This window comes from Myotis lucifugus, unplaced genomic scaffold, assembly GCF_000147115.1.
Source record: "Myotis lucifugus unplaced genomic scaffold, Myoluc2.0 scaffold_914, whole genome shotgun sequence".
Lineage (NCBI taxonomy): Eukaryota > Metazoa > Chordata > Mammalia > Chiroptera > Vespertilionidae > Myotis > Myotis lucifugus.
This window is the reverse complement of record NW_005871962.1, coordinates 90,736-118,468: the sequence shown is the minus strand read 5'-3', so window position 1 is coordinate 118,468 and position 27,733 is coordinate 90,736. Positions and strand designations below refer to the sequence as shown.

Genomic DNA, 27,733 nt, shown 5'->3' with positions numbered 1-27,733 from the left:
ATGGCCAGGCCTAAGTGTGTGGTTGGAGGGGGAGTGGTAAGAGCAGGTTCCTCATACGCTTTTTCTTCAAGAGGATACAGTAGAGGTGATACACAGCCTTGGCAGACAGGAAGCAGATGCTGTCCACTGGGTCCTGGCAGCGCATGGCCAGCAGCTTTACCAAGCGCCCCAGCCGGGTGAATTCAATTTCCATCTGGGGAAGGAAGCTGGAAGTCACAAGTTATCCCAGCCATTCCCTTAGGCTGAGCTATCACAGGAAGAACTCAGAGGAGGAAATGCATGTGCCAGAGACATGAAAGGTGAGACTATGTGAGGTTAATGGGAATGGAATTAGATAGATGAGTTGTGGCCATAAAGGACATCAGAGGTCATCGTTTTATAATTACCTTACTCTATCCCCCTTCTTTGCCCCTTGACACCCCACTCATCTGTCAAATCTAGTTCAATGCCGCCTTCTCTATGAACCTTTTCCTGCCCCCTCAACTTGTAATTGTTTGTTTTGATCTTTTAGTCCCACTGTATTCACTTTATATATTCATTATCACCTGCTATTTAAGTTTGTTCTATGTATGCCTCTGTCCCCAGTGGACTGTAAGTTTCATGAAATCAGAAACTATCTTGGTCATCCGTGCATTCGCTATAGCACCTACCACAGTGCCTGGCACAAGGCGAGTGTTTAGTCATTGCTTGTTCAGACAAATAACATCAGACTGAACCATGTGAGATGAAATAAAACTGATGGTTGGAGAAAAAGACCAAGTAGAAGATGACAGAAGGGAGAAAGGAGAGAACAGGATGGGATGCACAAGAGAAAACAGCATGGGCCACAGAGAATGAGGATGAGAATGAGTGACTGAGGCTAGGTAATATATATGATGAAGGTAGGGGTAAGGGCAACCAGACAGGGTATGAGAATTCAGACTCCAGGGCCGGCTCCCACTCACACTGAAGTCCTCCATTTTTGCTGTAAACTCCAGAATACGCGCAGCACACCACATGGCCCGTTCCCGCTCGTTATCCTTCTTGGAATTGAGCCAAGGATCCATAATCTGGAGGAAGAAGATAATGAAAGGAGAGGCCCTTTCATCTGTGTCCCAGAGAACAGAAAGATATTCTTGAACCTGGCTTTTACAAAGTTTTAGGGCAAGAGTTCTGACAGCAGGACCTCTTTTGCCAAGAGGCAGGTTATATGTGGGTGGCACCAGAGGTTTCATTCTCTCCTCTCTCCTATCAAGTATACACGATATTAAGTCTTCCAGCCCCATATTTTCCCTTCGTTTAGGTGATAGAAATCTCCTCAATTCCAACCCCCTTCCTTCAGGTTCAACAGTGGCTCCCAAAATATATCCACTCTATGCACTTCAGTGATTCAACATACCTCTGAGTTCTCCTACCCTCCGCCTCCCATTCTTCAGTAGAAAAAATACTTGGTGATAAAAAATAACAGTCACTGCATTCACAGATTCCAGAGTAAAGTGTGTGTAAATCTATTTGAAAAATATCATTATAAATGGTTTCACTTGAAACACAATGGAAAAGTGTCTCACCTTTGGTTAATTATGGGTCCTAAATACCACTGCTACTTGTCAATCTACAGTCATAAATCTGGCAATGATGCAACCACACAGACCGTGATATATAATTGAAAAAGAAGAAGAGTAGCAGGTGAAAAATCCACAACCAACTCAAAAGAACACTGATGCTGCACTGACCAGAAGAAACACGTCTTGCCCTAGTCAGTTTGGCTCAGTGGATAGAGGGTCGGCCTGTGGAGGGTCCTGGGTTTGATTCTGGTCAAGGACACATGGCCGGGTTGCATGCTGGATCCTCATTAGGGGGTGTGCAGGAGGCAGCCAATCAATGATTCTCTCCCATCATTGATGTTTCTCTCTCTCTATCCTTCTCCCTTCCGCTCTGAAATCAATTTTTAAAAATTGTTGAAAACTGAATAAAGTCTATGTCTTACAATGGTGTGTCAACATCAATTCACTATTTTTTTGTTTTTTAAATATGTTTTTATTGAATTTAGAGAGAGAGGAAAGGAGAGGGAGAGAGATCAAAACATTGATCAGAGAGAAACATTGATTGTCTGCCTCCTGCACACACCCTCAAACCCCCTCACTGGGATCAAGCCTGCAACCCAGGCATGTGCCCTGGCTGGGAACTGAACCAGTGACCTCTTGCTGCATGGGCCACTGCTCAACCACTGAGCCATACTGGCTAGGAAATTCCGTGGTTTTAATAGAAGCTTTATGTACTATTTATGCAACTCCCAGTGAATCTACAATCCTTTCAAATTTAAAAGTTAAGAAGAAAACCAGTAGCAAAATAATTACAAGCAGTCCAATATCCATCCATAGAGGACTGATTGAATAAACTATATTACATGCACACAATATATGAAACCATAAAAAAAGGAATATATCTGTGAACTGATGTGGATAAATGAAAACAGCAAGGCCAAGAGCACTGAATAGAATGTGCTAACTGTGTAAAACAGAAAGGGAAATAAGAATATAGCATAAACAGAGATTTGCTTATTTTCACAATAAGAAAAACAGGCATGACAAACCAGAAGTTAATGAAAATGGTTATCTATAGAGGGTGAGTGGGAGCAAAAATTCTCTGAGTAAAACTTTACATGGTTTTACCAGTAAGTTTTTAATTATGTAAATCTTTATATCATCAAGCTCTTCAGTTAAGTAAAAGAAAAACCCTAAAATTTAAGACAAACAAGTCTAAATTATATCAATTGACAATATAATCATACAAAAAATATTTCAAGTAACTTTTGAACGCAATACTCTGAATATAGTCCTCAGTCACCTATATTTTAATAACACGGGAACTGCAAAGAAATCTTGAACTCCCTGTGGTAACTGGGGAATAGCAATTTCAGGGGAAAGCCAAAGTATCCCAATGACATAAGCATAGAGTAAATCAAGTCAATAAAAAGACAATTTTAAAATGGGCAAATCATTTGTACCTGCACCTCACGTCTCTGAGCCAAGCACTTTGTAAACATCTCATTTGATTACCAAATGACTGTATTAACTAGGTACTATATGTCATTCCAGTTTCCAAGAGAAAACTGAGGCAAACAGAAGTTAAACAACTTCCCAAGACCACACAGCAAACAGCAGAGCCACGATCTGTAACCATAGTGTATGGCAGTCCAGAGCCGATGTTTTTACCTGATAACTGCTATGCGGGAGCAGTGGGCAGCTGAGAGAGAAGCTGGCCACAGCTATGGCTGAAGGGGAAGAAGGAGGAAGCTTTCTCCTCTAAAGGCAAGACCAACATTAGTTATTCGATCTTAGCCCTTATTATCATTTCCCTAAAAGCTTTGCACCCACACTTCATCAGCAGTTCCACTTCTTAGTTTTTCTTACTGTGAAAATAAACAGTCCCTAGACAGTTCTCCTGGTCAGTTCCCAACTGTACCAGGTCGATAGTGTTCCCCCAAAATTCATGTCCACTCAGAATCTCAGAATGTGACCTTGTTTGAAAATAGGGTCTTTGCAGATGATTCAAATTAAGGTGAGTTCATACTGGATTTGTGGGTCCTAACCTAATGACTGCTGTCCGTATTAAGAGCCCTAGTGGGTTTGGCTCAGTTGATAGAGGGTGGCCTGCAGACCAAAGGGTCCTGGGTTGGATTCCAGTCAAGGACACATGTCCAGGTTGTGAGCCCAATCCTCAGTGGGGGTTGTGCAAGAGGCATCCGATCACTGATTCTCTCTTGTCATTGATGTTTCTCTCTCTCTCTCTCCATCTCCCTCCATCTCTGAAATCAATAAAAACATATTTTTTTAAAAAAAGAGGGGACACACACACACGCACGAATGCCCTGTGAAAATAAATGGAGGCACAGATTGGAATGATATGTCTACAAGCCAAGAGATACCATGGGTTGCCAGGAGTTACCAGAAACTAGGAGAGATGCACAGAACAGATTCTCCTTCAGAGCCTCCAGTAGGAACCAAACCAGCCACAACTTTGATTTTGGACTTCTGTCCTTTACAACTTGAGAGAATGTATTTCTGTTGTTTGATGTCACTTCCTGTGGTATTTTTTTATGGCAGTTCTAGGAAATGAATACACCAACGTTCAGGGGCTTCCTCCCACGAACCTGCAAGCAGTTCTGGATCCGGGTGGGCATCTCCACAATAAGTGTCTCCATTAGTCTTAGGAGAGATTCCATGGTCCCCTCAAACAGATCCTGAGGGGGAAAAGAAACTCAAAAAATTGCCAACCTATCAGCCCCAACCCTCCTTCTAAACTGCTCAGCATTCTGGCTCTCCCAGCCTTCCTTGAGAAAGCCTGATCCAAAAACTTCCCTACATTAAAGCACTACTGGCCCATCATTCACTTCAATAAATCCTTCTGTTGTTTCACCAGAGCACAAATGTCTGCCTGGTGTGTAGTTTGTCCTGGTGGAATGGAAGTTCCCCTGCAACGTAGCTACCCTGCCTCCTCCATCCTCACTCCCTAACTCTAGCTCATCTGGGACTCTGGTCCCAGGGGTTACAGCTTCAGTAAGCAACCAGGACTGGCAGGCTAGCTGGTTCCAGGTGGGAGGAGGACTGGCCTGGCTGTCTGCAGAGTAACTGATTCACAAAAGCTAGGATAGTGGGTTTCTCCCTCACATCCTTTAATGAACCAAGTGGCCTTGCCCAAAGCCTTATAAAGAGAGTAGGTGATCTGCCAAGGAGGGCTTCTAAACGTAGGGCCTGCTGGGAGAACCAGAGCAACATTGTGATAGATCCCAGCCACTAACACTGAAAAGCAGGGGGGAAAAAAGAAAGCCAGCTCTCCCTGGAATAAAATACTCAGAAGAAACCTACCTAGGTGTAAAGCTATTTGTACTGGGCAGCTGGAAATCCCAGTTTGCTCCAACTACTGGGAAGTCCTGTCAAATTAACTTCCTCATCCAAATCAGATTTACACGGAGGGAGGCCATAGAAAACCCACCTCCGCCTTTTCTATATGTACCAGTCTTTCCTTCATGACATAACTATGAACTAAAAAATAAGGATTACCAGAAATCGGATGAAAAGGAGGCCCAAGATGAACAAACCAACTGACCTTAAAGAAAATCAAGCTAATTTGGTAAATAATAGAAACCTGTATTTTTAAATTCTCTTTAATATCTTCAGAAACATTTCAAGAGACTATGGCATCAATAAAACAAGAACAACCAGGCAAGATAAAGGTGTAATCAGAACACATGAAAGAATTCCTAGGAATTAAATATATGAATATAAATTAAAAATTGAATCCCTCTTTCCTTCCTCAAGGAAACACTGCAGGCCCTATAAGAAATAGACTCTGATTGCTTGATCCTGGGATTCCCTGGATTTACGTACATATCAACCCGTTACTAAAATCATATTTGAATCTTCTAGTCTCATTTCAATCACACAGCAGTTATAAAGGGGAGGATCAAGTGTCTGCCTTGGGGCCAGAGTGTTGAAGTGGTGGCAGTGGTAATCAACGGGTAGAAGGAGGAAGTTAGATCTCAGGAGTAGAGTTCAGACAACATGACCTAGCAACCTCTTCTTCACAGGAGGGCTTCCTTCCAATGATTTTGTGTTTTTATTAAAGAAGGCAGAAGACTATTACATAAAACTGCCAAACCTATACTTCCTAACCTCTTAAAAAAAATAAAAAATGAAGCCAAAGAGACAAACATCAAAGAGTTACTTACCACATTGGCCTGGCCCTCCTTGGGACTAGATGCCTCCTTTCGTAACACTTCAATGGATGGCAGACAGAACACACTCTTGAAGCATGTTCCCAGGAGCTCTACTCTTTCTTCTATCTCTAAGAGGGGCCTGAGCATCCTAAGATCCAGGGAGAAGAAGTGTAACCAGTGTTGTCAGGAATAACAACAGAAAAGGGTATAGAAAGAGAAGATGGAGACAGAGGAATAAGTGGGAGCAAGAAAGAGGAAGATATCAGAAGAAAGGGTATTAAAAGAAGAAAGGGAGTAACAGTAAGAAAGGGTGAAAAGAGCCAGGAAGATGGAAAGAAACGAACTATAGGAAAGAGAGGAGGCATGACTATTACAGGAAAGGGTACTGCTAATTTGGGATGATATATTATTCCTTGTTAGATTCCCAGAGCTTTTGAGAGAAAGGGACATCACTGATGGAGATGGAGGTGCCTATCAGGGACAGGGCTGAAAGCAAAAGGATGCCTGGGGCAGAATTAATAGCAAGTGCCTATGGAGATAGGAGAGGCCATCTCTCCAGGGTCCTTTGAAAATCCAATTCAAAAAATCTTGGCCAACACTAGTGGCAGATATTGTCCAGTAAATTCCTACTATTCCCTTATGCTAGAAGCAGAAGCAGAAAATAAGAGGTGGGGATCAACTAGGGAAGAAAGAGCTGCAATAGAACCAGGTCAAGGAAGACAGAGTGGATGGTGTGTTGTTACCTGAAGTTATTGATGACGTTCATTGCCTTCTGTCTAATAGGGCTGGAAATGGAGTTCAATGGCTCCTCCTTGATTAGGTCCTAACACACACACACACACACACACACCCCAAAAGGATGGTGAACATATTTTTCTTGTTTGCTTCTGCCTCCTCCCACTCCAGGCTGTGTTCATAAGAAGGTGGAATTTAGAATTTTTAGTGACTTCCAAAGGCTCTGAGGACAGCACCTCTCTCCTACTCCTACTCCCCACCACACCTTCCCTACAGTACTCACCCCAGCCTTGAGGATGGCAAAGGGAACACTAAGGCGGGAAAAGGAAAATCTGGGCTTTTACCTTCAGCTCTAGCCTAGGAGTGCCACCAATGGTTTCCATGTGGACCCATCCTCCCTCCTCTCTGCATTCCCACCTCCATCCTCCTGCAAGATACTTACCAGCATGAAGGTAACAATTGCTAGCTTGTGGGGGAACTTGAATTGAAAGGCCACGTGCTGCTGCCTGCCCAGGGTTTTTGTCAGTATGATGAGGGCATTCAGGTAACCCAGCTTCAGGTCCTTATCCTGAATGAACCAGTATGCTCAGGGTTCTCCAAGGTGGCAATGGATCTGGGCCAGGGCACACTACCTACACAGTCTGGGGGGTGAGGACCTAAGCCTTCTTTAGCCTTCCTTAGGCTGCTGCTCTGCATCTTCCCTCTGAGGGTAGACCAGTGCATCCCTGTGGTGGAGAGAGCCACTCCTCTCACCAACCCCCTTCTGAAGCCACCCTCATGTGACTCTGAAATTAGGATAGATCAAGCTTCCCGGTCTCTCAAGGTATTGTCTTTCCCTTGAACACGTTTTACCAAAAGATATCTGACTTGGGAATGGAAAGGGATTCTTCTCCAACCCTGGGGACCCATGCTTTGGACACATAGCAAAGGCAGGAAAGCAGTATGGAGCTCCTGTGCCTCTCCTGAATGCTTCTTCCCACAAACACTAGGGAATTTAGGTTTTACTCATCCCTTCATCCGAGAGGGCAGTGAAGAGCTCACTGGCAGGTTACGAAGCTCTGTCACAGGGAAGGACACACTTTGAAACAGACCTAAAGTTACTGTGGTCTCCTCCTTGGGCCAATTAGAGTCTCCAAGTAGCAGGGTTAAGTGAAAGGATGAAAATGTGGGAGAAGTCACTGTACTAGCCCCTGACTCCCATTTAAGGCCAAGCACCTTTTTCTTGGGCGGTAAGAGAGGACGTGGCAGAAATGGAATGCAGGAGAAGTAGAGTAAGCAGGAAGTACCTTTTCCAAAATGCAGTTGTGGTAGTGTTGCAGGATCAAGGCCAGCACGGCATCGAAATGCATGAAAATATCTCCCTTGCTCTCTAAAATAATCTTGCTATAGCTTAAGTAGATGGTGTGACACACAAGTACCCATTCCCTTCGCTGATGTTCCTGTAGGGGGGAGGGGGAAACAGAGGTTCAGAGAGGAAAAGGTTGCTCAGAGGATTTGGGAAAGAAGATGGGACTGTGGGATGGCGAGCAGCTTGGGGGACAGGGTGGGCATGTAGCTGGTGATACCAGGGCCTGAAATGCAGGGCAAGAGAAAGGGATCGAGGATGAAACTTTCCCACAGTTGTTTCCAGGGAAAGAGAAGCTTTTATAGATGAGTCACAAGGCCTCAGAGAAATGGGAGGCTGGGGTGATGGGGATGCCTTGGAAGGCTTTGTATGGGAGGCTGGTAGAGCACCCTGGGAATGACATCACCTTTGCCAGTGTGAGGATGGACGATGACTCCTTGTCAGTGAGTACAGCACTATACACTTTCAATTTCTCCAGGACTGTCCTCAGATGTTTCCTGGACACGACGCTGAATGCCACAGCAATGCCCTGTAACAAAGAGAGCCTCAACCCCATGCCACAGTTCAGGGTGAACCAGACACATGCTATGTTCCCCCACAAGCAGGATATACATAGAGGAAGGGGAAGGGAAAGGAGAGGAAAGAAATGGAAGGGAATTTGGTTCTCCACATTTGAATTATTTAAAATCCGGGTGAAGAACCAAATACCTTTGCGAGAAGTAATTTAAGAAGTCAATTATTAAGAAAAATCATAGTCACAGATTTACAAAATCTTGGTATTGTCAAATCTAACCCTGTACATTTGAGAATACTTTTATAGGCACTAGGAATTCAGAGAATGGTTGCTCTGAGGAGGGAACAGAAGGAAGAACAAATCCCAGGCACCTTGCTGACAGGATTGGATAGCTAGTCAGAGAGGAGATGGAAGACAGGGAAGACTTACAGATAATGCTAATATTTCTAGTTTAGGAGAACAGGAAACATCAGTAACTCTGACCAAAACAGGCAGGTGAAAAAGAGGCCTGTCTACGTTGGAGAGAGAGAGAAAAGAGTGAGTTTCTGAGTGTGTTGTATGGGAGATCACGGCAAAACAACTCAGTGGTAATGTTGTCAGTGTCAGTGGGTTTGGGAATCACAACCTAGAGAGAGTCAAAAGCATGAAGACTTGGGGATTCTGTGGTTCCTGCCAGGAACAGTCTTTAACTTAACCCCTCAGCCTCATAGCAGGCCCTTTTGACTTCAGTGTCAGCTGAGTCCCTCCCTAGAGCTTACTGAACAAGGATGACTGGGCACAGAGCTAAGAAAATGCTCAAGCAGACATTCAGGTGCCAGCTGTTGGCAAATTGGCTCATTTGTGCTGGAAGGGCCACCATTCAGACTTTGCAGCAAGAGCAGACAGATGGAGGGAGCCTCGGGACAGTGACAGGCTCCAGCACACAGATCATGGAGAGGGATGAAACTTTAGTGGGACTTGTAGACCATTGGATATCAGGTAGATAAAGGGAAATTTTTATCTCTTTAGAAAAGAGGGGCTAGTGGAGCATCAGAAGGGGGTTCTATTCTGTCCCTCTTCTTATGTCCTCCCTTAGCCATGGCTACCACTCCTTCTGGTCATCATCATCATATATCATCATCATAACTGACATCATCAGAACATCAGTGCTTAATGTTTACCAGCCTTATACATGTTACTTGATTAATCCTCACTAATGCAATGAGGTAAATATTGTCGTCCCCATTTAACAGTCAGGGAAATTATGTTTCCCAAATCTAGACACGTAGCCCAGGTTTGAGTTCCAGGTCTACATGCTTCTGTGCATGTCCACCTGACACTGCAACCCCTCCCAGTCAAAAACTAAGTACATCTACTTCCTCCCCCTTTGTCCTGGGTTCCTGGTCTTAGGGAAGGATACCATTCTCCTCCCACTTGGACCAGAAACCCAAGAATCATCCCAGATGCCCTTTCCCCTCTTAACTTTATCTTCTGCATTCAATCTGTTCCCAAGTGCTAGCAAGAGGTCACTTTTACTTCCTTGTCAAAGAACACTGCACTCCAGTCCCACTGGACCACTGACTGTTCCCTAGATGTGCTCCCCAACGTCTTGATCCTGAATCTTGACTCAGAATGTTATGTCAACTGGGAATACCTGCCTCCCTCCTTCTCCTAAACTCGCCCCAACCAACCCAAGTCCCAGCAAGCCTCAATGCCACAATGACTGCTCATGTAGCCTTTAGAAGGCCATTGAGTATAGTTAGCCGTTTCCTTCCTGTATATGTCTTTCTCCTCATTGATACTGTTTGCAACTCAGGCTTAGTAAATACCTGTTGCTGATTGTGGACCTGATGGATGCTCTGGGAATCTGGCAGGAGAAGGGCCTTGGAGAGGGAGGTCCTAGGGCATGAACACCAGCACTACCAGTAATCAGCAAGTAGAGAGTGCTTATGTACCAGCATTGCTCTTAGTGGTTTTACATTTTAATTCTCAAAACCATCCTACAACACACATCACTTCTGTGGTATTCCACCAACAATGCACACTCTGAATCTAATCATGACAAAATATGAGACAAACCAAAACCGAGAGACATTGTACAAAATAAGGGGTCTGTGCATTTTTAAAATGTCCAGGCCATGAAAGATAAGGTTAGGAACTTGTTCCAGATTAAAGAAGAATAAAGAGAAATGACAACTGAATGCACGGCTTGATTCTGAATTAGACCCTGGAGTAAAATAATAAAAAAAAAGAATATTTTTCTTTTTCTCGAAAACACATTGTTGGGACAATTAATGATTTTCAAACTGGGTCTATAATTTACATATCAGTGGTGTAGCAATGTTAATTTCCTGATTTTGATCATTGCACTGTGCTTATGTAAGAGAATATCTTTATTTTTAGCTACTAGAGTATTTAGGGGTAAATGAGCTTCATGACTGCAGCTTTCATTTCAGATTTAAAAAATATAGTAATAATGTTAGTAAATAAATTATGTAATTTATGAGAAAGAGAATGATAAAGCAAACATGGAAAAACATTTATATTTTGGGAATCTGGGAGAAGAATAAATAGGAATTCTTTAGGATATTTTTGCAACTTTCCTCTAAATATAAAATTACTTAAAATTCAATAAATCTTTTAAAGAAATATCCTATCAGGAAGGTACCATAGCCTTGTCTTAACGAGGAGGAAACTGAGGCACAGAGAGGTTCGGTAACTTGCTCAAGGGCACAAAGCGAGTAGGTGGCAGAGCTGGAACTCTCACCCAGGTGCTCTGGTTTGCCAGGCCCAAGCTTTTAGCCACCTTGCCATCCTGACTCAACCTGAAAATGCTTGGCCAATGCACTCTGCCTCACCTCCCTCTCCTGCACGTTTTCATGGGAAGTTTGAAGGATGGCGGAGAGCATCATCTTCACCAGTTTCTCACTTCTTGAGGTCCACAGGGCGAAGCCAAAGAATTTATAGAGAAAAGCCTAGGAAAGGTAGGAGGGCAGGGTCACGCATAGCTTGAAATGAGGGTAGGGCAGCATTTCCTATACTAGCCACCACCTTTGCCCACAGCCCCATCCTCCACCCTGGCCCTTGCTCTCTAGAGGCATCTGGATAAGGCAGTGATCATAAAGAGCAGGGGTTCAAGTTACAGGGAAGAGAAAGCTGCCTTTCCAATGTCTCAGCCTCTTAGGGATGATCCTTTAGGAACTTTCTCTGACCCCCATACCTCCCACTTACAGCTAGGAAATTTAAAAAGTTCCTTAAACTTGCATAACTTTAAAACCAAAATTGTATAATTGAAGAAGAACTTTTATGTAATTCTTCTTTCTCCCTCCTCTGAATTTCAGTGGCCTTTATCCTTGCTTACTGCACACTGTCCTGTCTACCTTGTAATACCAGACTGTGTGGACTCACCACTCCCTTCTTCAGGGTCTCTGTATTCCCCATTTTCTCTGAGTAGAACCCTCTTCCCCAGGCTCTTCAAAATGTCTCATTCTCTTGCCCAAACCGGTTTGGCTCAGTGGATAGAGCGTCCGCCTGCGGACTCAAGGTCCCCAGGTTCGATTCCGGTCAAGGGCATGTACCTTGGTTGCAGGCACATCCCCAGCAGGCACATCCCCAGGAGGAGGCAGCTGATCGATGTTTCTCTCTCATCAATGTTTCTAACGCTCTATCCCTCTCCCTTCCTCTCTGTGAAAAATCAATAAAATATATATTTTTACAAATGTCTCATTCTCATCTTTCAGATATCACCTCAGTGAGCCTGCTCTGACCTCCGAAGTCCCTCTCCAGCTCATCACCGTTTCCTTCTTTCAGGGCTTTATCATAATCTCTCATCTTGACTGTGGATTTGTTCCGTTAGTTCCCAACTTGCACCAACCCCACAACTCAGGTGAGAATGGAGCTCAAGAGCAGTGTCTACCCAGTTCATTACTCTGCCCCATTGCTATCAGTGCCTGAGGCAGTAGGCAAACAGGACATTCCGGCTGTACAATGAATGCCTTAACTCCCCCTCTTATGGGTATCTTTTCCCTCTAGCAGATGCTCATGGTGCCTTGCCCAGACCTTAGGGTTCCTTCCCTTCAACTGGCTGCAGGAACTTTTCTGAACAGCTACTCCCTGCAGCCTTGGGGGAGAACTGTCCTGAGGTGACTGGGGCCTCCTTACCCCAGATGCTCAGGCGCTACATTGTTCTCTCTCCCCTCCCTGCACAGGACCAACCTTGGAAACCTGGGCCAATGACAAACAACCTGGGGGGCAGAGGGTACAAAAGCTCCCTCACTTGTCTCCAGGCAGGATAGACTCTGCAGTTTCCATGCAGGGCTCCCATGGGATCAGGCCACATCCTGGCTTGGCTTCTCCTCTCCCCTATCCTGTGCCCTTCACTCTATCACAAGTTCTCCTGAGAGCATTTCCTCGCCAAGTCACTTGACAAGAATCCTCACCTTAGGCTCTGCATCAATTAAACCTGACCTAAGGCACCTACTTTTCTGCTTCACTGGCAAAGACTACTCATCTTCCCAGACTTATCCACTCCTCTGCAGGAGACTTGTCTTCCCATTTTGCCCAGGACTGAGGCGGTTCCCCGGACACTGAACTTTCAGGACTAACATCAAAACAGTCTTGAGCAAACCTAAACAGCGGATCGCCTCTGACAAAGCTTCTCTGCCCAGCCCCCTCAGGCCTCCTCCCTGCTTCCAAGCACACAGTGCATATTTCCACCCTGACACCTACAAGGCTTAGAATAATTGCCCACTTTCTTGTCTATTCACTCAAGCAGATGATGCTTTCCTGAAGACAGAGGCTGATTTTACATGAATACCTTGGGCCCAGCCCAGTGTCTGCTCTGCTCTACGCATTTAGTGCACTTCTTTTTTAATCCTCATCCAAGGATATTTTTCCATTGATTTTTTTTAGAGAGAGTAGAAGGGAGAGGGAAAGACAGGGAGAAATATCAATGTGAGAGAGACACCTCAATTGTTGCCTCCAGCACACGCCCTGAACAGGGACCAAGAAAGGGTGGAGTCTGCCACCAAGGTATGTGGCCTTGACTGGAATCGAACCCGGAACCCTTCGGTCTACAGGCCAACGCTCTATTCACTGAGCAAAACCAGCTAGGGATAGTGCACCTTTTAAATAACTGAATTAAAAAGATCACAATTCTCTCTTGCTTCATTTTGTGTCCCTAATCTACCAACCACAAAGATGTGCATACATTAGGTGCTTCATAAGTACTGTTAATAATAAGAGAGCAAACCGTCTTAGAAATAAGGCCTCTTTCCTGGAAACCTCCAGAGCTCAAATAAAGTATTTCTCGGTGACAGGAAAACAGGAATCAAAATCAAGAAACCTGGATTCAGGCCCTAGCCAGTTTGGCTCAGTGGATAGAGTGTTGGTCTGTGGACCGAAGGGTTCGATTCCAGTTAAGGGCACATATCTCGGTTGCAGCCTCCTCCCTGGCCTGGTCCTTAGTCAGGGCATATGCAGGAGGCAACCAATTGATGTGTTTCTCTCACCTAGATATTTCTCTTTCTGTCTCTCTTCCACTCTCCCTAAAAAATCAATGGGAAAATATCCTCAGGTGAGGGAGGGAGGAAGGTAGGAAGGAAGGAAGGAAGTAAAGAAGAAAAAAAGAAAGAAAGGAAGAAAAAAACTTGGATTCAGGTGCCAGTTTTACCAATAATTTTCTTAAGATTTTAAATCCTCCTGGATTGTCTTTCTTCAACATCAAGGTAGAGATGACAACAGCTATAGGTTATTTAGGCTAATATTTTAAAAATCTTTATTGTTGACACTTTATTAAGACTAAATTGGGAGCACATGGAAAAGCCAGGGCAGGACCCCAGGCCTTCACCACCAACAACCTTGCACTCTGTGAGGAAAGGAGCCCATATTTCTTCCTCAACTCTGTATCCCCAACATGAAGCACAGTCTATGGCAGTGATGTCAAACCTATGACACGCGTGTCAGAGGTGACAAGTGAACTCATTTTTTTGGTTGATTTTTCTTTGTTAAATGGCATTTAAATATATAAAATAAATATCGAAAATATAAGTCTTTGTTTTACTATGGTTGCAAATATCAGGGTTTTTCAAAAAGCTGACACGCCGAGCTCAAAAGGTTCGCCATCACTGGTCTATGGGATGCCCTCAAATATTACTTCAATTGACTGCTTAAATAGGACTCTAAAATCAACAATCTTTCCACTGCACCAAGTACAAGCTTCATTCTATTAAGACTATTAGGAGGTTTCAATGAAGACAATAGATGGCAAAGTTCTTGATAAAGCCTAAAAGGCTAAGCAAAAGTAAGACACTTTTGATATTTTTGTCATGCCAGTGTGACGACCAGTTTGTGGTCCTCTCCACCCCTTGATTGCCAGGATGCAGGAACACTGGTTTATTTTTTCCCCAAGGCCTTTACTCATTCACATTTCCTCAGGCACCTGTGTGAGCACCAGGTTTCTTCAGCACCATCCTCCACCTTCAATGCACTCCCCCCGCCCCCACATTGCAACCACCACACACCCAGACAAACCTTCTCATCACCATCATCACTGAAATAACGGATCCTCTCCAAGATGACTCTGATGAGTTGCTCCTGCCAGCGGTCATCATCAATAGCCACTAATGACTGACTCAAAAACTGAGGAAGAAGAAGGGAGAAGAGGACCACAAAGGACAGTGGTAGGCTGTTCTGCTCCACAAAAGTGGGGTCAAGAAGAAGCAAGAGACAGGGGTTATGGCCTGTAAATATGGATAAAGAGGTGAAACACATGGTGGGAGTTAGGACTGAAGAATGACATTACAGTGACAATGATGGTAATGCCAATTACATGTGTGAAGCCCTTTCCAATTTACAAGGTCCTCTCTGATATCATCCTTTTTAATTCTGGGAGGCAGGAGTTACTTCCATTTAACCCATGAAGAACCTGAGACATGCAAAGGCTAAATACCTTGCCCAAGGACATACAGCTATGGCCCTTTCCCTTACTCCCCCTTGATATAGGGTTGTAAGGGTATGGAAGGGGGCTCAAGACTTAGCACATAGTCAAATACTCTGAGGCAGAGGCCAGGAGGCAAGGGGACCACAGAAAGAGATTTGTTTGAGCAGTTAGGCCCTTGATCATGACCTCAGTCTCTGGGGGCCTGGTGATATCCTCCCTCAGATACTTGAAGATGGGAAAGAAGGCAAGTGTGGAGGGAGGGAGGTCTTGGGGAGTGCTTACCAGGAACAGCCTGTCCACCCACTCCTCCTGATTCAGGCTCTTCTCAGTATGATCTAGGAAAGGAGAGAGCATGGGGACCCACTCAACCGGAAGGTCCCAGCCAGGGAGAAGAAAACATTTAAGTACTATGCGGCACTCAGCCTACAAGGTAACTGCTCTCCCACTTTCCAGAGCCTCCAGAAGATGAATGACTTTCCAAAGGTCAAATACACACAGCTGACCAGTGTCAGAGCAAGGATACAAAACTGGTCTGTTTCCAAAGCCCACACTCTTCCCTGATCTTCTGCCCATAAGCAAGTGCAGGAGTCATTCTGGGAACCCTGGAGCCACAGAACTTTGGACTGTGTTTCTGCTCAGTTCACAACATTGCCCCCAAAAGCAGACCCATCCAATAGCACCTCAAAGGGACAGAGAGACTGGTTCCAGTTCTCCTCACCCTAAGGAAGGTCCATCCTGCACCTGGGGACGCCATCTCTTTTGGAGTCTGGCCACTGTCCCAGCTTCATTCCTCCCCCTGCTAACCAAGCCCTTACCATCCAGTATCTCCAACATCTGTGGGATCACCTTCCTCCACAGCTGGCCAACACTGTGGTTTATAATAGGATGCAGAGAAGTGATAGGATGCAGGGCAGATAGTAGCCTCAGAGAGCTTGTACCAAACTCCTTTTCCCTGTAGGGCTTCCGGGAACACATCTGAGAAGCAAGCAGGAGGCAGAGAAAATATTTAAAAGAAGAAAGAAAATGAAAGCAAATCCATAGAATGGTAGAGCTGGAGCTTAGGCCCTGCCCATTCTTTGCCACCTGTTGAACTCCTACATCCTCCCAGATGCTCTGGAAACATCACCTCTTCTGTGATGCCTTCCTGCCTCCTGGAGACCATGTGAGCCTGTTGTTCTTCTAAGTCCCGTTGCACCTTATGTATTCATCTATTAGTACATGTGTCACACTAGGCTGTAGATAGCTATTCCCACACTTGTCTTCCCCACTAAGTCTGTGAACACCTCAAGGGTAGGTCTACCTTTGTCATTCCAAGTGTGCATATTTCTAGCACATAATGTCTGGGCTAATAGAGAAACTCAAAACAGAGATCCAGAAAGGTATGTGGGCTTGTCCACGGTCAACAGAGAGCAGCTCACAATAAGGCCACACAGGAGAAAGGCAAGCCTTTCCCATTGCCCACATCCTCATCTCGAGGCCTCACCACTATGCTCCCAGGTCCCTCCTCCATGCTCTTTGGCCCCTATCTCATTATTCCATACCCAGCATAATGCCTGAGACAAAGTAGTAACCAGCTCTTTGTGAAATGAGTGGATGGATGGATGGGTTGATGAGTGGATGGAAGAATATATGACTGTAGTACTCATTCTGGCATCACTTACCACAAGATGGGTCAGGAGTCTCTGAGGGGAAATGTATTCGGTAGCTAAGTTAGAGAGAGGATAAAAGAAGAGGACAGAGTCAGTGCACACTTCAGGATACTCAACCCCCAGCCTCCACTGGCAGCTCCCCGTCAGTACTTTAGACGAGGAGAAAGAGCAAAGAGGAGAGGGAACATCAGTGTCAATGCCACGGGAGCTGTGACATTTTGATTCAGACTAAAACACAAACCATTATATCTTCAGCCTTTAAAAAACACACACACACCAATGGTATGCTGAACAGACATCCTAACTCTAACCCTAAGTCCCACTGGGGTTAAAGGTCAGGGATGGGGTGAGCACAGAGTGAGGCTCAGAGTTAGGGCAAAGGAAGAACTAAGGGTCAGGAGTGTGTGTATTCATGACTTTGTAATTAACAATGTTTGTACATCTTGAATCAAGTGTTTTATAATAAGGAGTGAAGGCAAGAAGGAACTGTGACTTTGAGAGGCATCCCCTTTTCATTCATGAAGCCAAATGGCCTTAAGTAGTTGCCTTACTCTTCCCATCATGGCCCAAGCATGGAACCTACAACCCCATCTCCACCATCCTCTTCATCCTCTTCCCCACAACCATCACCCCTGCAGTGTCTCAGCCAGCCCCCAACTACAACACTCCATGCCCACAAACAGACTTAATTTCACAGTGAGCACCTCTCCACAGGCTGCCCCACCCTTGTACTTACGATCCTGGTGAAAGCTGCTGAGGTAAGGAACCTGTCCCAGGGAACGGGCCTTCAGAGCCATTTGTGTGGCTGCCTTACACAGAGGCACAAAGGCCAAGGTGTTGTTGGGCTCACACACCAACGTGACCAGTTTGGGCAAAGATACCTGGCAGGAGATGTGGCAAGAATTTCAATGCCAAGCCCCAAGTCAGCCCGTCATCAGTCTCCAACCCCAAGACCTTGTCTCCCTTTCTGGACCGAGTATTTGAGGCCTGTATACAGAGCCCCCTTAACCCATTCATATCCATTCTTTCCCTTCTCTCCCTCTTCTTTCTCTCTCTCCCCCACCCCACCCCCAACCCCTCACTGCATGTTGGAAAAGTATAACCAAGGTCCTGATTAAACTTATAGCAGGCATAAGTTGACTTGACAGATGAGGACTTCTTGAAATTTGGAATGTGTGACTTGTAATCACCTTCATTGAGGAACCTTCCAGAGTCAGAGACATGCTGAAGGTCAGGAGGCAGAGCTCACTGGGAGGGAGAGTGAATCTTAAGTCCTTTCCCTCCCACAACACAGCCCTTTCCTCAGCTCTGATGCAAATCAGTTCATATGAGCCTCCCAGAACCCCTGGAGGTTGCTGAGAACAGTCAGGAAATATAACCACCCCCTTTTTAAAAAAAGAAGACACTGCAGCTGGGAGAACAAGTTATTCAAGATTTTACAGCTAGAAAACTGGCTGATCAGGACTCAGACTCTGGCTTCCAAATCCACACCCAGAGACCCTCTTTTGCTGCCCTGAGCACTTCTCAGTGGAACCCCAGGCACTTGTAGGGAATGAAATGCAGGTGGGTTGAGGGGACAGAGACACCACAAGGCATTTGATGGAAGGGGAAAGTGGGAGGCAGTCAGGGGTGGGGGCAGGGTCAGGGTAGTAATCTGGGGAGCCAGGGGAGGAGGAAATGGAGAGGCCTGTTTGGCCCTAGCTGTTTATACCATCTGTAGGATTCTGGAACACATTATTCGGATGTCCTCTTCATTCTAGGATAAGAAAAGGAAAGATTTAAATCTAAAACCAATGCTAGCTAAGTCTCTGGGTTCACAGCCTTCCCTGGCTCACTGCTTAGGGTTTTACAGACCAAAGACCCTTCACATGTGCCAGGCATACCCTCCTGTTTCCCTCCTGCTCCCAACCCTGCCTTCCTCTTGTTCTATCCCCTGAGGTGTGCTCCCATCCTCGGTCCCCTCCCTGCCCAGTCCCTTGCTCACTGATGAGTCAGTCTCCACAAGCTTGATGATATAGCTGATTAGAGTGTTCCCCTGGGGCAAGGCCAAGTAGTTATGCTGACCCAGTATCTCAATGAAGTGCACGAGGAACTTCGGCACCTGTGGAGTCACAGACCATCACATGACAAGACAGAAAGGAATGTCAGGGACTTCCCAGTGTGACCCTCCATAATCCAGGTGAGGACACAGAGGACCAAGGCAGGTGAGGGGATCAGATCTCCTGACACCAAACCCAGTGAGACTCTACAGTGGGCTCTCGATAATGACAGACCGCAAGCCACTAACCCTGACCACTTCTGTACTTTGCCCTGAAGTTCTAACCGCTTCAGCTCCCACCACCTCCATGGAGAACTCTAGTACTTACCTTGCCCTCACCTTATTTCCCCAGAGATATGAAAATTAGCAGGAGTGTGGGATTGGGGGAGAATCTGAGTCCAGGAAAGTCCCATGGTCTGGCCTTCCTAGGGAAAGCCAGGAACAAATCCCACAAGTCCTGAGGGCCCATCCCTCAAGATTCCAAGCTTTCTATTAACCTTCTGAGGATGTATTTTTAGGGATGATGCTATTGTCGTGCATTTGGTACCCCAAACCACTGCTCTCCTCTTCTCCTGTTCCCCTATTCTGTGTGATCCAGAACTGAAGCAGTCTCTGCTGTCTCCAGCCCTGTCTGAAGAGCTTTTTAAAAAATATGGTTTCTCACAAAATATTGAGTCAGCAATTTGAAAGATAAGGTAGCAGAAAACACCTCATTAGAACAGCAAAAAAAAAAGGACCCAAAAAAATGAGGATAGTTTGGGGGCATCTGGGACAATATCATGCATACAAATATTCGTATCATCAGGTGCCAGAAGGATAAGAGAAATAGGAAGGAATTGAAAACTTATTTGAAAAAAATAATGATAGAAATCTTCCCTCACCTGGTAAAGGAAATAGACATACAAGTTTAGGAAGTGCAGAGAGTCCCAAACACGATGAACCCAAAGAGGCCCACACTAAACACATCATAATTAAATGCAGAATGTTCAAGACAAAGAGAGAATCTTAAAAGCAGCAAGAGAAAAACAGTTAGTTACCTACAAGGGAGCTCCCAGCTGATTTCTCAACAGGAACTTTGCTGGCCAGATATATTCAAAGTAATGAAAAGCAAAGACCTACAACCAAAATCACTCTAACCAGCAAGGCTGTCCTTTAGAACCCAAGGAGAGATAAGGCTTCCAAGACAAGAAAAGCTAAAGGAGTTCATCAACACCAAACTAATATTACAAGAAATGTTAAAGGGACTTCTTTAAGGAGAAGAAGAAAGGAATATCAAAAATATGAATAATTAAATGGCAGTAAGTACATATCTATCAACAATTACTTTAAATGCAAATGAATAAAGTGCTCCAATCATGAGACATAGGATGATTGAATGGATAAGAACACAAGATGCTTCCATTTGCAAGAGAGTCACTTCAGGTCAAAAGACACATACACGGACTGAAAATAAAGGGATGGCTAAAGGTATTTCATGAAAATGGTAACAAAACAAAAATAGCTGGAGTACCAATACTTACATCAGACTAAATAGACTTTAAAACAAAGACTATACAGAGAGCCAAAGGAGGACCCAGCAATTTCACTTTTGGATATTTATCTCAAGAAACCCAAAACGCTAAATTGAAAAGACATATACATCCATATGTTTCTTGCAGCATTATTTATAATAGCCAAGATCTGGAAACAACCTATGTGTCCATCAATAGAGGAATGGGTAAAGAAGAAGTGGTACATATATACAGTGGAATATGACTCAACCCTTAAAAAGAATGAAATCTGGCCATTGGCAGAGGGTGTTGTACTGAGTGAAATAAGTCAAACAGATAAAGACAAATGCAATATGATTTCACTTAGTTGTGGAATATAAAAAACAAAATAAATGAACAAGCAGAACTGAGACAGACTCATAGACACAGAAAACATTTTGACAGTTGGCAAATGGGAGGGGAGTGGGTGGATGGATGAAAAGGTGAAGGAATTAAGAAGTACAAATTGGTAATTATACAATAGTCATGGGATGTAAAGTACAGCATAGGGAACATAGTCAATAATTTTGTAATAACTATGCTGGGTGTATACTAGATTTATTGGGGTGATCACTTCATAAGTTATATAAATAAATGTCTAATCCCTAGGATGTACACGTGAAACTAATATAATATTGTATATCAACTGTAATTGAATAAAAATTTTAAAGAAAGAATTTACATATATATATATAGATATATAAAGAAAAGCATATATTAATATATATATATATATATATATATATATATATATATATATATCTTCTCAGACCACATGCAAGATGTGATGTTTCAGCTTCTCTCCCTAACCAAACTGTGAATTCTCTGGGGGGAAAATTAATATCTTTCAGAGCTCCATGTCCCTACTGGGCTCACCACAGTATTGCCCACAGAAAAGGCTCAGAAAATAGGAAGCAACCACCTGTTCACTTCTCAAACCTTTCTCAGGTTTTGACAAGCCCAAATGTAACCCATGGGCAGAAGTCTGAGGCCAGAACTAGATTGGCAAGGGGGCCTTACCTCTCTCTTCATTCCCCCAAACCTCCCCCTCTCCATCTTACCACACCTCAAGTTCTCAAATCAGCAATTGCCCTCCCAGCCCCAACATTCTGCCACTCTGCTCACTGGTTTGAGGTCCTCCTGAATCACCAGAATGGTTGAATTCAGTACCATGCGCTGCAGCTTCTTGGTCTGAGGCACTAGAGGAGAGACAGACATGCGGAGCGGTCAGTCTCCTTCCTCCCCCTTTGTTGCTTTGGGAGGCATGAGAAGACAGACAGCCAGGAGAAATTTTAGATACAGTCCTGCTCTTCAAGGCCAGATCAAACCCAAGATGCTATCTCCACCACCCCTCTGCTTCAAACCAGACTAAAAAGTGACCTAAAACAGTATTTCATCAAGCTAGCACTTGCCCCTCAGAGCTTGCCAGACTCCCACAGCTGACCACACAAGTCTACCTCATTGGCGGAGCTGTTCTGCTCACCCTCTGCCTATCTCAACCTTTAGAACTGCCAGCACTGCTCTTCTGTGTGAATTCCTTTTGCTGACTCAGTCTCCTTTCTACTCTCAGCACAGCTCCTACACAGAGTCTGTCCCATCTCCTGACTGACGCCTTCTCCCTTCCTGTTGCCCATTGCCATCACATTTAAGTAGTTTATCAGCTATTATCCTGTATCCTTTTGCTGTGTGAACAGTCTCATATTCCCTACTTGACTGAGCTCCTCAGAACAAAGACCATATCTTATTTAAGTGTGTAATTTTTGTGCTTCGTACTGTTAGTCACACAGCAATGTTTTGATGGACACTTGATTGAAGTTAAAACCTACAATCCAAGATATGTTTTGTCCTTTAATTCCCACTAAAAATGGCTAAAGGTAAGAATTGATGTTACCTACATTTTTAGTTTTTATAATCCTCACCCAAAGGATATGTTGTTTTTATTTTATTGAAAGAGAGAGAGAGAGCAAGGATATTTCCTGAGAAGATCCCTAGGACCAGGCTGGGTTCCCACTCACATTCCTGGAACACATCTGTGAACGCTTGAAGGGCTGATTCCATCTTGGCTGGATCACTGGATTCCATGGCGGTTAGTAATAGGGATACCATCTGATCCTGGTATAACTTGGCTATTAGAGGGCATGAATAAAGGGAGTCAGGGGTATGTTTAAGTGGGAGGTGGTGTGTAGAAGTAAATCATGCTCACAGCAAACCACTGATGCCATGGGCTGGATAAATAGGGTCTATTAGGTTGGAGAAAGAAGCAGGAAGAAAGAGAGCCAGTGTTTGTCCAGCATTTACCATGTGCCACGCTTGGGGGCAGATGCTTTTCCTAACCTAGGCCTGTCCCTCCCATGCCCCACCATATGATCACCAATTAGGTCAGAACCTCTTTCCTGACCATCAGTGCTCTAATCACAGTATCACCTTTCTGAGCTCAGGATCACCAAAGGAGAACGGGAAGCCAATCCCAGGGGAAGGGAGTGGTAACAAAAGGGATAGGGAAGGGAGAATGTCTGTGCCCTTGGAGATTCATTGAATTTCAGGCAAACTTTACATGGATTACTTTGCATCTTGTCTTAAGGAAAGAAGGCGGTCTTGGGAACCTAGCCTCCCATGGAGTACAAAGTCCCCAGACCCATACCTGGGGTTAGGAAAATGTGTGGACTTACCCATGATGAAGAAAGCCCTCAGGGCGAGGCTGTGGTTCTCCACAGAGTGAGGGTCTGCTGGGTTCACTCGTTCAGAAAGCTGTGGGGAGACCAAGGGCATCAGACCTGGGAGCACTGAAAAGTCTGGGGCTCTGGGCATGGATGGAGAAACTGAGGTATGCAGCCAGAAAAAGTGCGGCACTTGTCCATAAGGAGGATGTGAAAATAGGACCCAGGAATACACCTACACAGCCCCAAAGAAAAGAAGACAGTGGCCAGCAAATATATGGACGGTAACACCTTTAAGCAAAATGTTCAATTGTCCTCTTCCTCCTCTAGGCTACAACACAGAGGGCCTGCCATTTCCCACAGGCCTAATGGGTCGGTTTGGACTCTCTGCCCTTAACCAGTTTAGAGGGAGCAACAATGGCCTCCACCCCCAGAAACATACAGAAATGTATTCAATTTACCTCATAGAGAATATCCACTCTGTGACTAGAATCCAGGCAGGGAAGCCTGAGGTGTGTGCAGTTACGGTCACCATGACAAAAGCCCAGGGCAGTGTGGAGGTAGTGATCTGCTCTGGGGTAACCATCACCTTCAAACAAGAGGGGAAGACCAAGCCCAGGATACCTGCAGCCCCCAGCACTCACCTGCTGGAACAGCATGCCAGTAATGTTTTCCAGCTGGGATTCCAAGTTTATACCTCCGCAGCCGCTGAGCGCCAGAGCATTTACCAGTTGGCAGGTACACTGTGTGTGTAAGGACAGAGTCAGCCACTCAGCCAGCCCTTGCCACAGCCTCAAAGGAAAGCCTCTGTCCTCAGATCTCCTCTCAGAGGTGGCCCAATATCACAGTTCACACTGCCCTCTTGGACCTTTTCAAGAAGGCCCAGGGGCTAGTTTTTCCATAGCCAAATACAGCCATGACCTGTTCTTCCTCCTCACCCAAGAAGCTACACTTACTTTCAAATAACCTCATTATTTCACGGTAACTGTTAGAGCAACTCAACATGGCAGGTGTTGGCTGACTTCAAAGAAATAGGATAAAGAAATCATGGTCAAAGAAAGAACTGGTTCTATTTTCTGACTTTCAAAATTCGGAAAACCACGTTTTAAAGCCTAAATATCTATCCTTTACCTAGTGAATTGTATTGTTTTATGTTTTTACTAGAGGCCAGGTGCACAAAAATTTGTGCACTTGGGGGGGGGGGGTCCCTCAGACCGGCCTGTGCCCTCTCCCAGTCTGGGACCCCTCCGGGATGACCACCTGCTGGCTTATGCCCACTCCCTGGGGGAATGGGGCCTAAGCTGGCAATCAGACATCCCTCTGGCAGCCTGGCTGCCCTAGGGGGATGTCCACTTGCCAGCGGGGAGCAGACCTAAGCTGCATTTGGACATCCTTAGCGCTGCTGAGGAGGCAGGAGAGGCTCCCACCACCACTGCTGTACTGGCAGCCATCAGCCTGGCTTGTGGCTGAGCAGAGCACCCCCATGTGGGAACTAACTGACCACCAGAGGGCAGCTGCTGGATTGAGCATCTGCCCCCTGGTGGTCAGTGTGTGTCATAGTGACCAGTCATTCCCAGTCTCTCTGCTGTTAGGGTCAGTTTGTATATTACCCTTTTACTATATAGGATAGAGGCCTGGTGCACGGGTGGGGGCCGGCTGGTTTGCCCTGAAGGGTGTCCCAGAACAGGGTGGGGGTCCCACTTGGGTGCCTAGGTGAGGGACTGATGTCTGTTTGTAGCTGGTCACACCCCCTTCAGGGTGGGGGTCCCCACTGGGGTGCCTGGCCAGTCTGGGTGAGGGGATGAGGGCCGTTTTCAGGCTGGCCAGCGACTGAAGCTCCCAACCTCTCCTTTTTTTTTTCCTTTTTTTTTTATTCTGGGATTTATTTACCTTCTAAAATTGAAACTTTGTTGCCGTCCTGCTCGCTCTAGACCTGAGGCTGCAGCTGGCTGAAAGCAGTTATCTGGGGTTTGTTTAGCTTCTATAATTGAAACTTTGTTGCTTTTGGAGCTGTTGCTTTCGGAGCTCAGAGCCGGGCCACTGCAGGCGGGGAACCTTGGCTTCCTCCATCACTGGAGCAAGCAAGCATCCTGCTCGCTTCAGCTGCGTGGCTGCCGGCCGCCTTCTTTATTGGCAGTTAATTTGCATATCTTGCTGATTAGCGAATGGGAAGCATAGCGGAGGTACGGTTAATTACCCCTTTTCTCTTTTATTAGATAGGATTCTTCTCACTTGTATGAGAAGCTGCAAATAGCCTTAGTTTTCACATGTGTAAACTGTACATTTTATTTTATTTTTTATTTTTTTAAATCTTTATTGTTCAGATTATTACAGTTGTTCCTCTTTTCCCCCCATACCTCCCCTCCACCTGGTTCCCACCCCACCCTTTGCCCTTACCACCCCCTCATCCTCATCCATAGGTGTGCGATTTTTGTCCAGTCTCTTTCTGCACCCCCACACCCCTTTCCACCCGAGAATTGTCAGTCCACTCCCTTTCTATGCCCCTGATTCTATTATAATCACCAGTTCATTCTGTTCATCAGATTATTTATTCACTTGATTCTTAGATTCACTTGTTGATAGATGCGTATTTGTTGTTCATAATTTGTATCTTTACCTTTTTCTTCTTCCTCTTCTTAAAGAATACCTTTCAGCATTTCATACAATACTGGTTTGGTGGTGATGAACTCCTTTAGCTTTTTCTTATCTGTAAAGATCTTTATCTGACCTTCAATTCTACATGATAGCTTTGCTGGGTAGACTAATCTTGGTTGTAGGTTCTTGCTATTCATCACTTTGAATATTTCTTGCCACTCCCTTCTGGCCTGCAAAGTTTCTGTTGAGAAATCAGCTGACAATCGTATGGGTACTCCCTTGTAGGTAACTAGGGTTTTTCTCTTGCTGCTTTTAAGATTCTCTCTTTGTCTTTTGCTCTTGGCATTTTAATTATGATGTGTCTTGGTGTGGTCCTCTTTAGATTCCTTTTGTTTGGGGTTCTCTGCACTTCCTGGACTTGTAAGTCCATTTCTTTCACCAGGTAGGGGAAGTTTTCTGTCATCATTTTTTCAAATAGGTTTTCAATATCTTGCTCTCTCTCTTCTTCTGGCACCACCATAATTGGGATGTTGGTATGGTTGAAGTTGTCCCAGAGGCTCCTTACACTATCTTCATTATTTTTGGATTCTTTTTTCTTTTCTGGTTGGCTGTTTTTTACTTCTTCATACTTCAAATCCTTGACTTGATTCTTGGTATCCTCTAGTCTGCTGTTGGATCTCTATATAATATTCTTTATTTCAGTCAGTGTATGCTTAATTTCTAGTTGGTCCTTTTTCATATCCTTGAGGGTATCACTAGACTTATTGACTGTCTTACTAAATTTATCGATGCTCTCACTAGAATTATTGAGGGTCTTACTAAATTTATCAGCAGTTTCTAGAAAATTCTTGAAAAACCTGAAAACCGTGGTTTTGAACTCTATATGTAATAGTTTGCTTTCCTCCATTTCTGTCATTTGTGACCTGTTTCTTTGTCTCCACATTTTTTATGCTTCCCTGTGTTGATAGAGTGGCTTTCTGTGCTGGGTGCCCTATAGGGCCCAGTGGCTCAGCCTCCCCAATAACCTGAGGTGGACACTCTTGGTGCACCCCTTTGTGGGCTGTGTGCACAGTCTTGTTGTAGTTAAGCCTTGATTGTAGTTGGTATCACTGGGAGGAATTGAACTCCAGGCCAATTGGCTGTGAGATTCAGCTGTGTCTACGATGGGAGAACTTCTATGCTGGAGACATCCTTGTGGGGCAAGACTTGTTTCAGTGGGGCTTTGGTGCTCACTGAGTCTGCCCCCTGAGTGTGTCCCTTATGGATCTGAGGAGTTGTAATCTGGATGGTCCCACTCTGACCACTGGGTACACTGGCACTTGGATCTCTAAGGAGGTGCTAATTTAGCCTCTGCCTGAGGCTACCCAGCAGGAGCTATGGAGAGATCTGCAGATTCCTCTGCTTTGTTTGGGATTTGGAGGTGCCCAGATGAGGCCCAGCTGTGAAGCAATGCAGTCTGCTGTGGGGCCTTGGGCCTTCTTTTGGATGATCTGGATCTCTCTGACCCAGCTGCAGTTTGTTAGGTAATTTTAGATTGCAAAGGGCTATGGCATTCTAATGCAAAAGCCTCTGCACACAGCTTGGATGGAGCATGGGTCCAGGTAATCAACAGGGTGGAGCAAATAACTATGGCTGATCCTCAGCACTGCCCTAAGAGGTCCCGGGTCTCAGTGGCAGGGGTAATCGCTGCAAGCACCTCTGAGAGAAAGCCGCCCTTGAGTTCTCCCCCTGTCAGACAGTCCAGTTTCTCCCCGTATGAGTCTGGGTATCCAGAGACTCTCCCGGAACTGGAGTCAGGGCCGTCGGGAGCTTGAGTCTCCCCCCAACTGAAAAAAACAACCGAGTCCTCAGTTGCCAGCCCTTTCAGTGTGCGCCTCCGTACCTCTGCACTTTACTTCTGCACCTCCTCTGAGTCTCAGTGTGCTTTTCTCTTTCCTTCTAGTTGTAGAATTTCCACTCAGCCAGCCTTCCTGTGGTTCTGGATGATGTCCGTTTTGTCTTTTAGTTGTATTTTTTTATTATTATTAAATCTTTATTGTTCAAATTATTACATT

The 27,733-nt window shown here is 45.0% G+C and overlaps 1 protein-coding gene across 1 annotated transcript in view; it reads right to left on the bottom strand.

The window, feature by feature from the left end:
- LOC102438492 (maestro heat-like repeat-containing protein family member 1) overlaps positions 1-23,743 on the bottom strand; it is a 48,371-nt gene extending 24,628 nt beyond the window's left edge. Inside the window, exons 1-20 of the mRNA XM_023747577.1 lie at positions 23,729-23,743; positions 23,097-23,175; positions 22,443-22,553; positions 21,553-21,626; positions 18,845-18,961; positions 18,572-18,616; positions 17,597-17,741; positions 16,873-16,916; positions 16,027-16,186; positions 15,494-15,546; positions 14,803-14,910; positions 11,130-11,246; positions 8,185-8,307; positions 7,720-7,872; positions 6,876-7,001; positions 6,442-6,521; positions 5,711-5,846; positions 4,133-4,222; positions 945-1,049; positions 58-193 (exon numbers count right to left, since the gene is read on the bottom strand). Of these exons, the coding sequence (XP_023603345.1) occupies positions 58-193; positions 945-1,049; positions 4,133-4,222; positions 5,711-5,846; positions 6,442-6,521; positions 6,876-7,001; positions 7,720-7,872; positions 8,185-8,307; positions 11,130-11,246; positions 14,803-14,910; positions 15,494-15,546; positions 16,027-16,186; positions 16,873-16,916; positions 17,597-17,741; positions 18,572-18,616; positions 18,845-18,961; positions 21,553-21,626; positions 22,443-22,553; positions 23,097-23,175; positions 23,729-23,743 (2,017 nt within the window). The remainder of the gene's footprint in view (positions 1-57; positions 194-944; positions 1,050-4,132; positions 4,223-5,710; positions 5,847-6,441; positions 6,522-6,875; positions 7,002-7,719; positions 7,873-8,184; positions 8,308-11,129; positions 11,247-14,802; positions 14,911-15,493; positions 15,547-16,026; positions 16,187-16,872; positions 16,917-17,596; positions 17,742-18,571; positions 18,617-18,844; positions 18,962-21,552; positions 21,627-22,442; positions 22,554-23,096; positions 23,176-23,728) is intronic.
- Between the last annotated feature and the right edge of the window lie 3,990 nt (positions 23,744-27,733).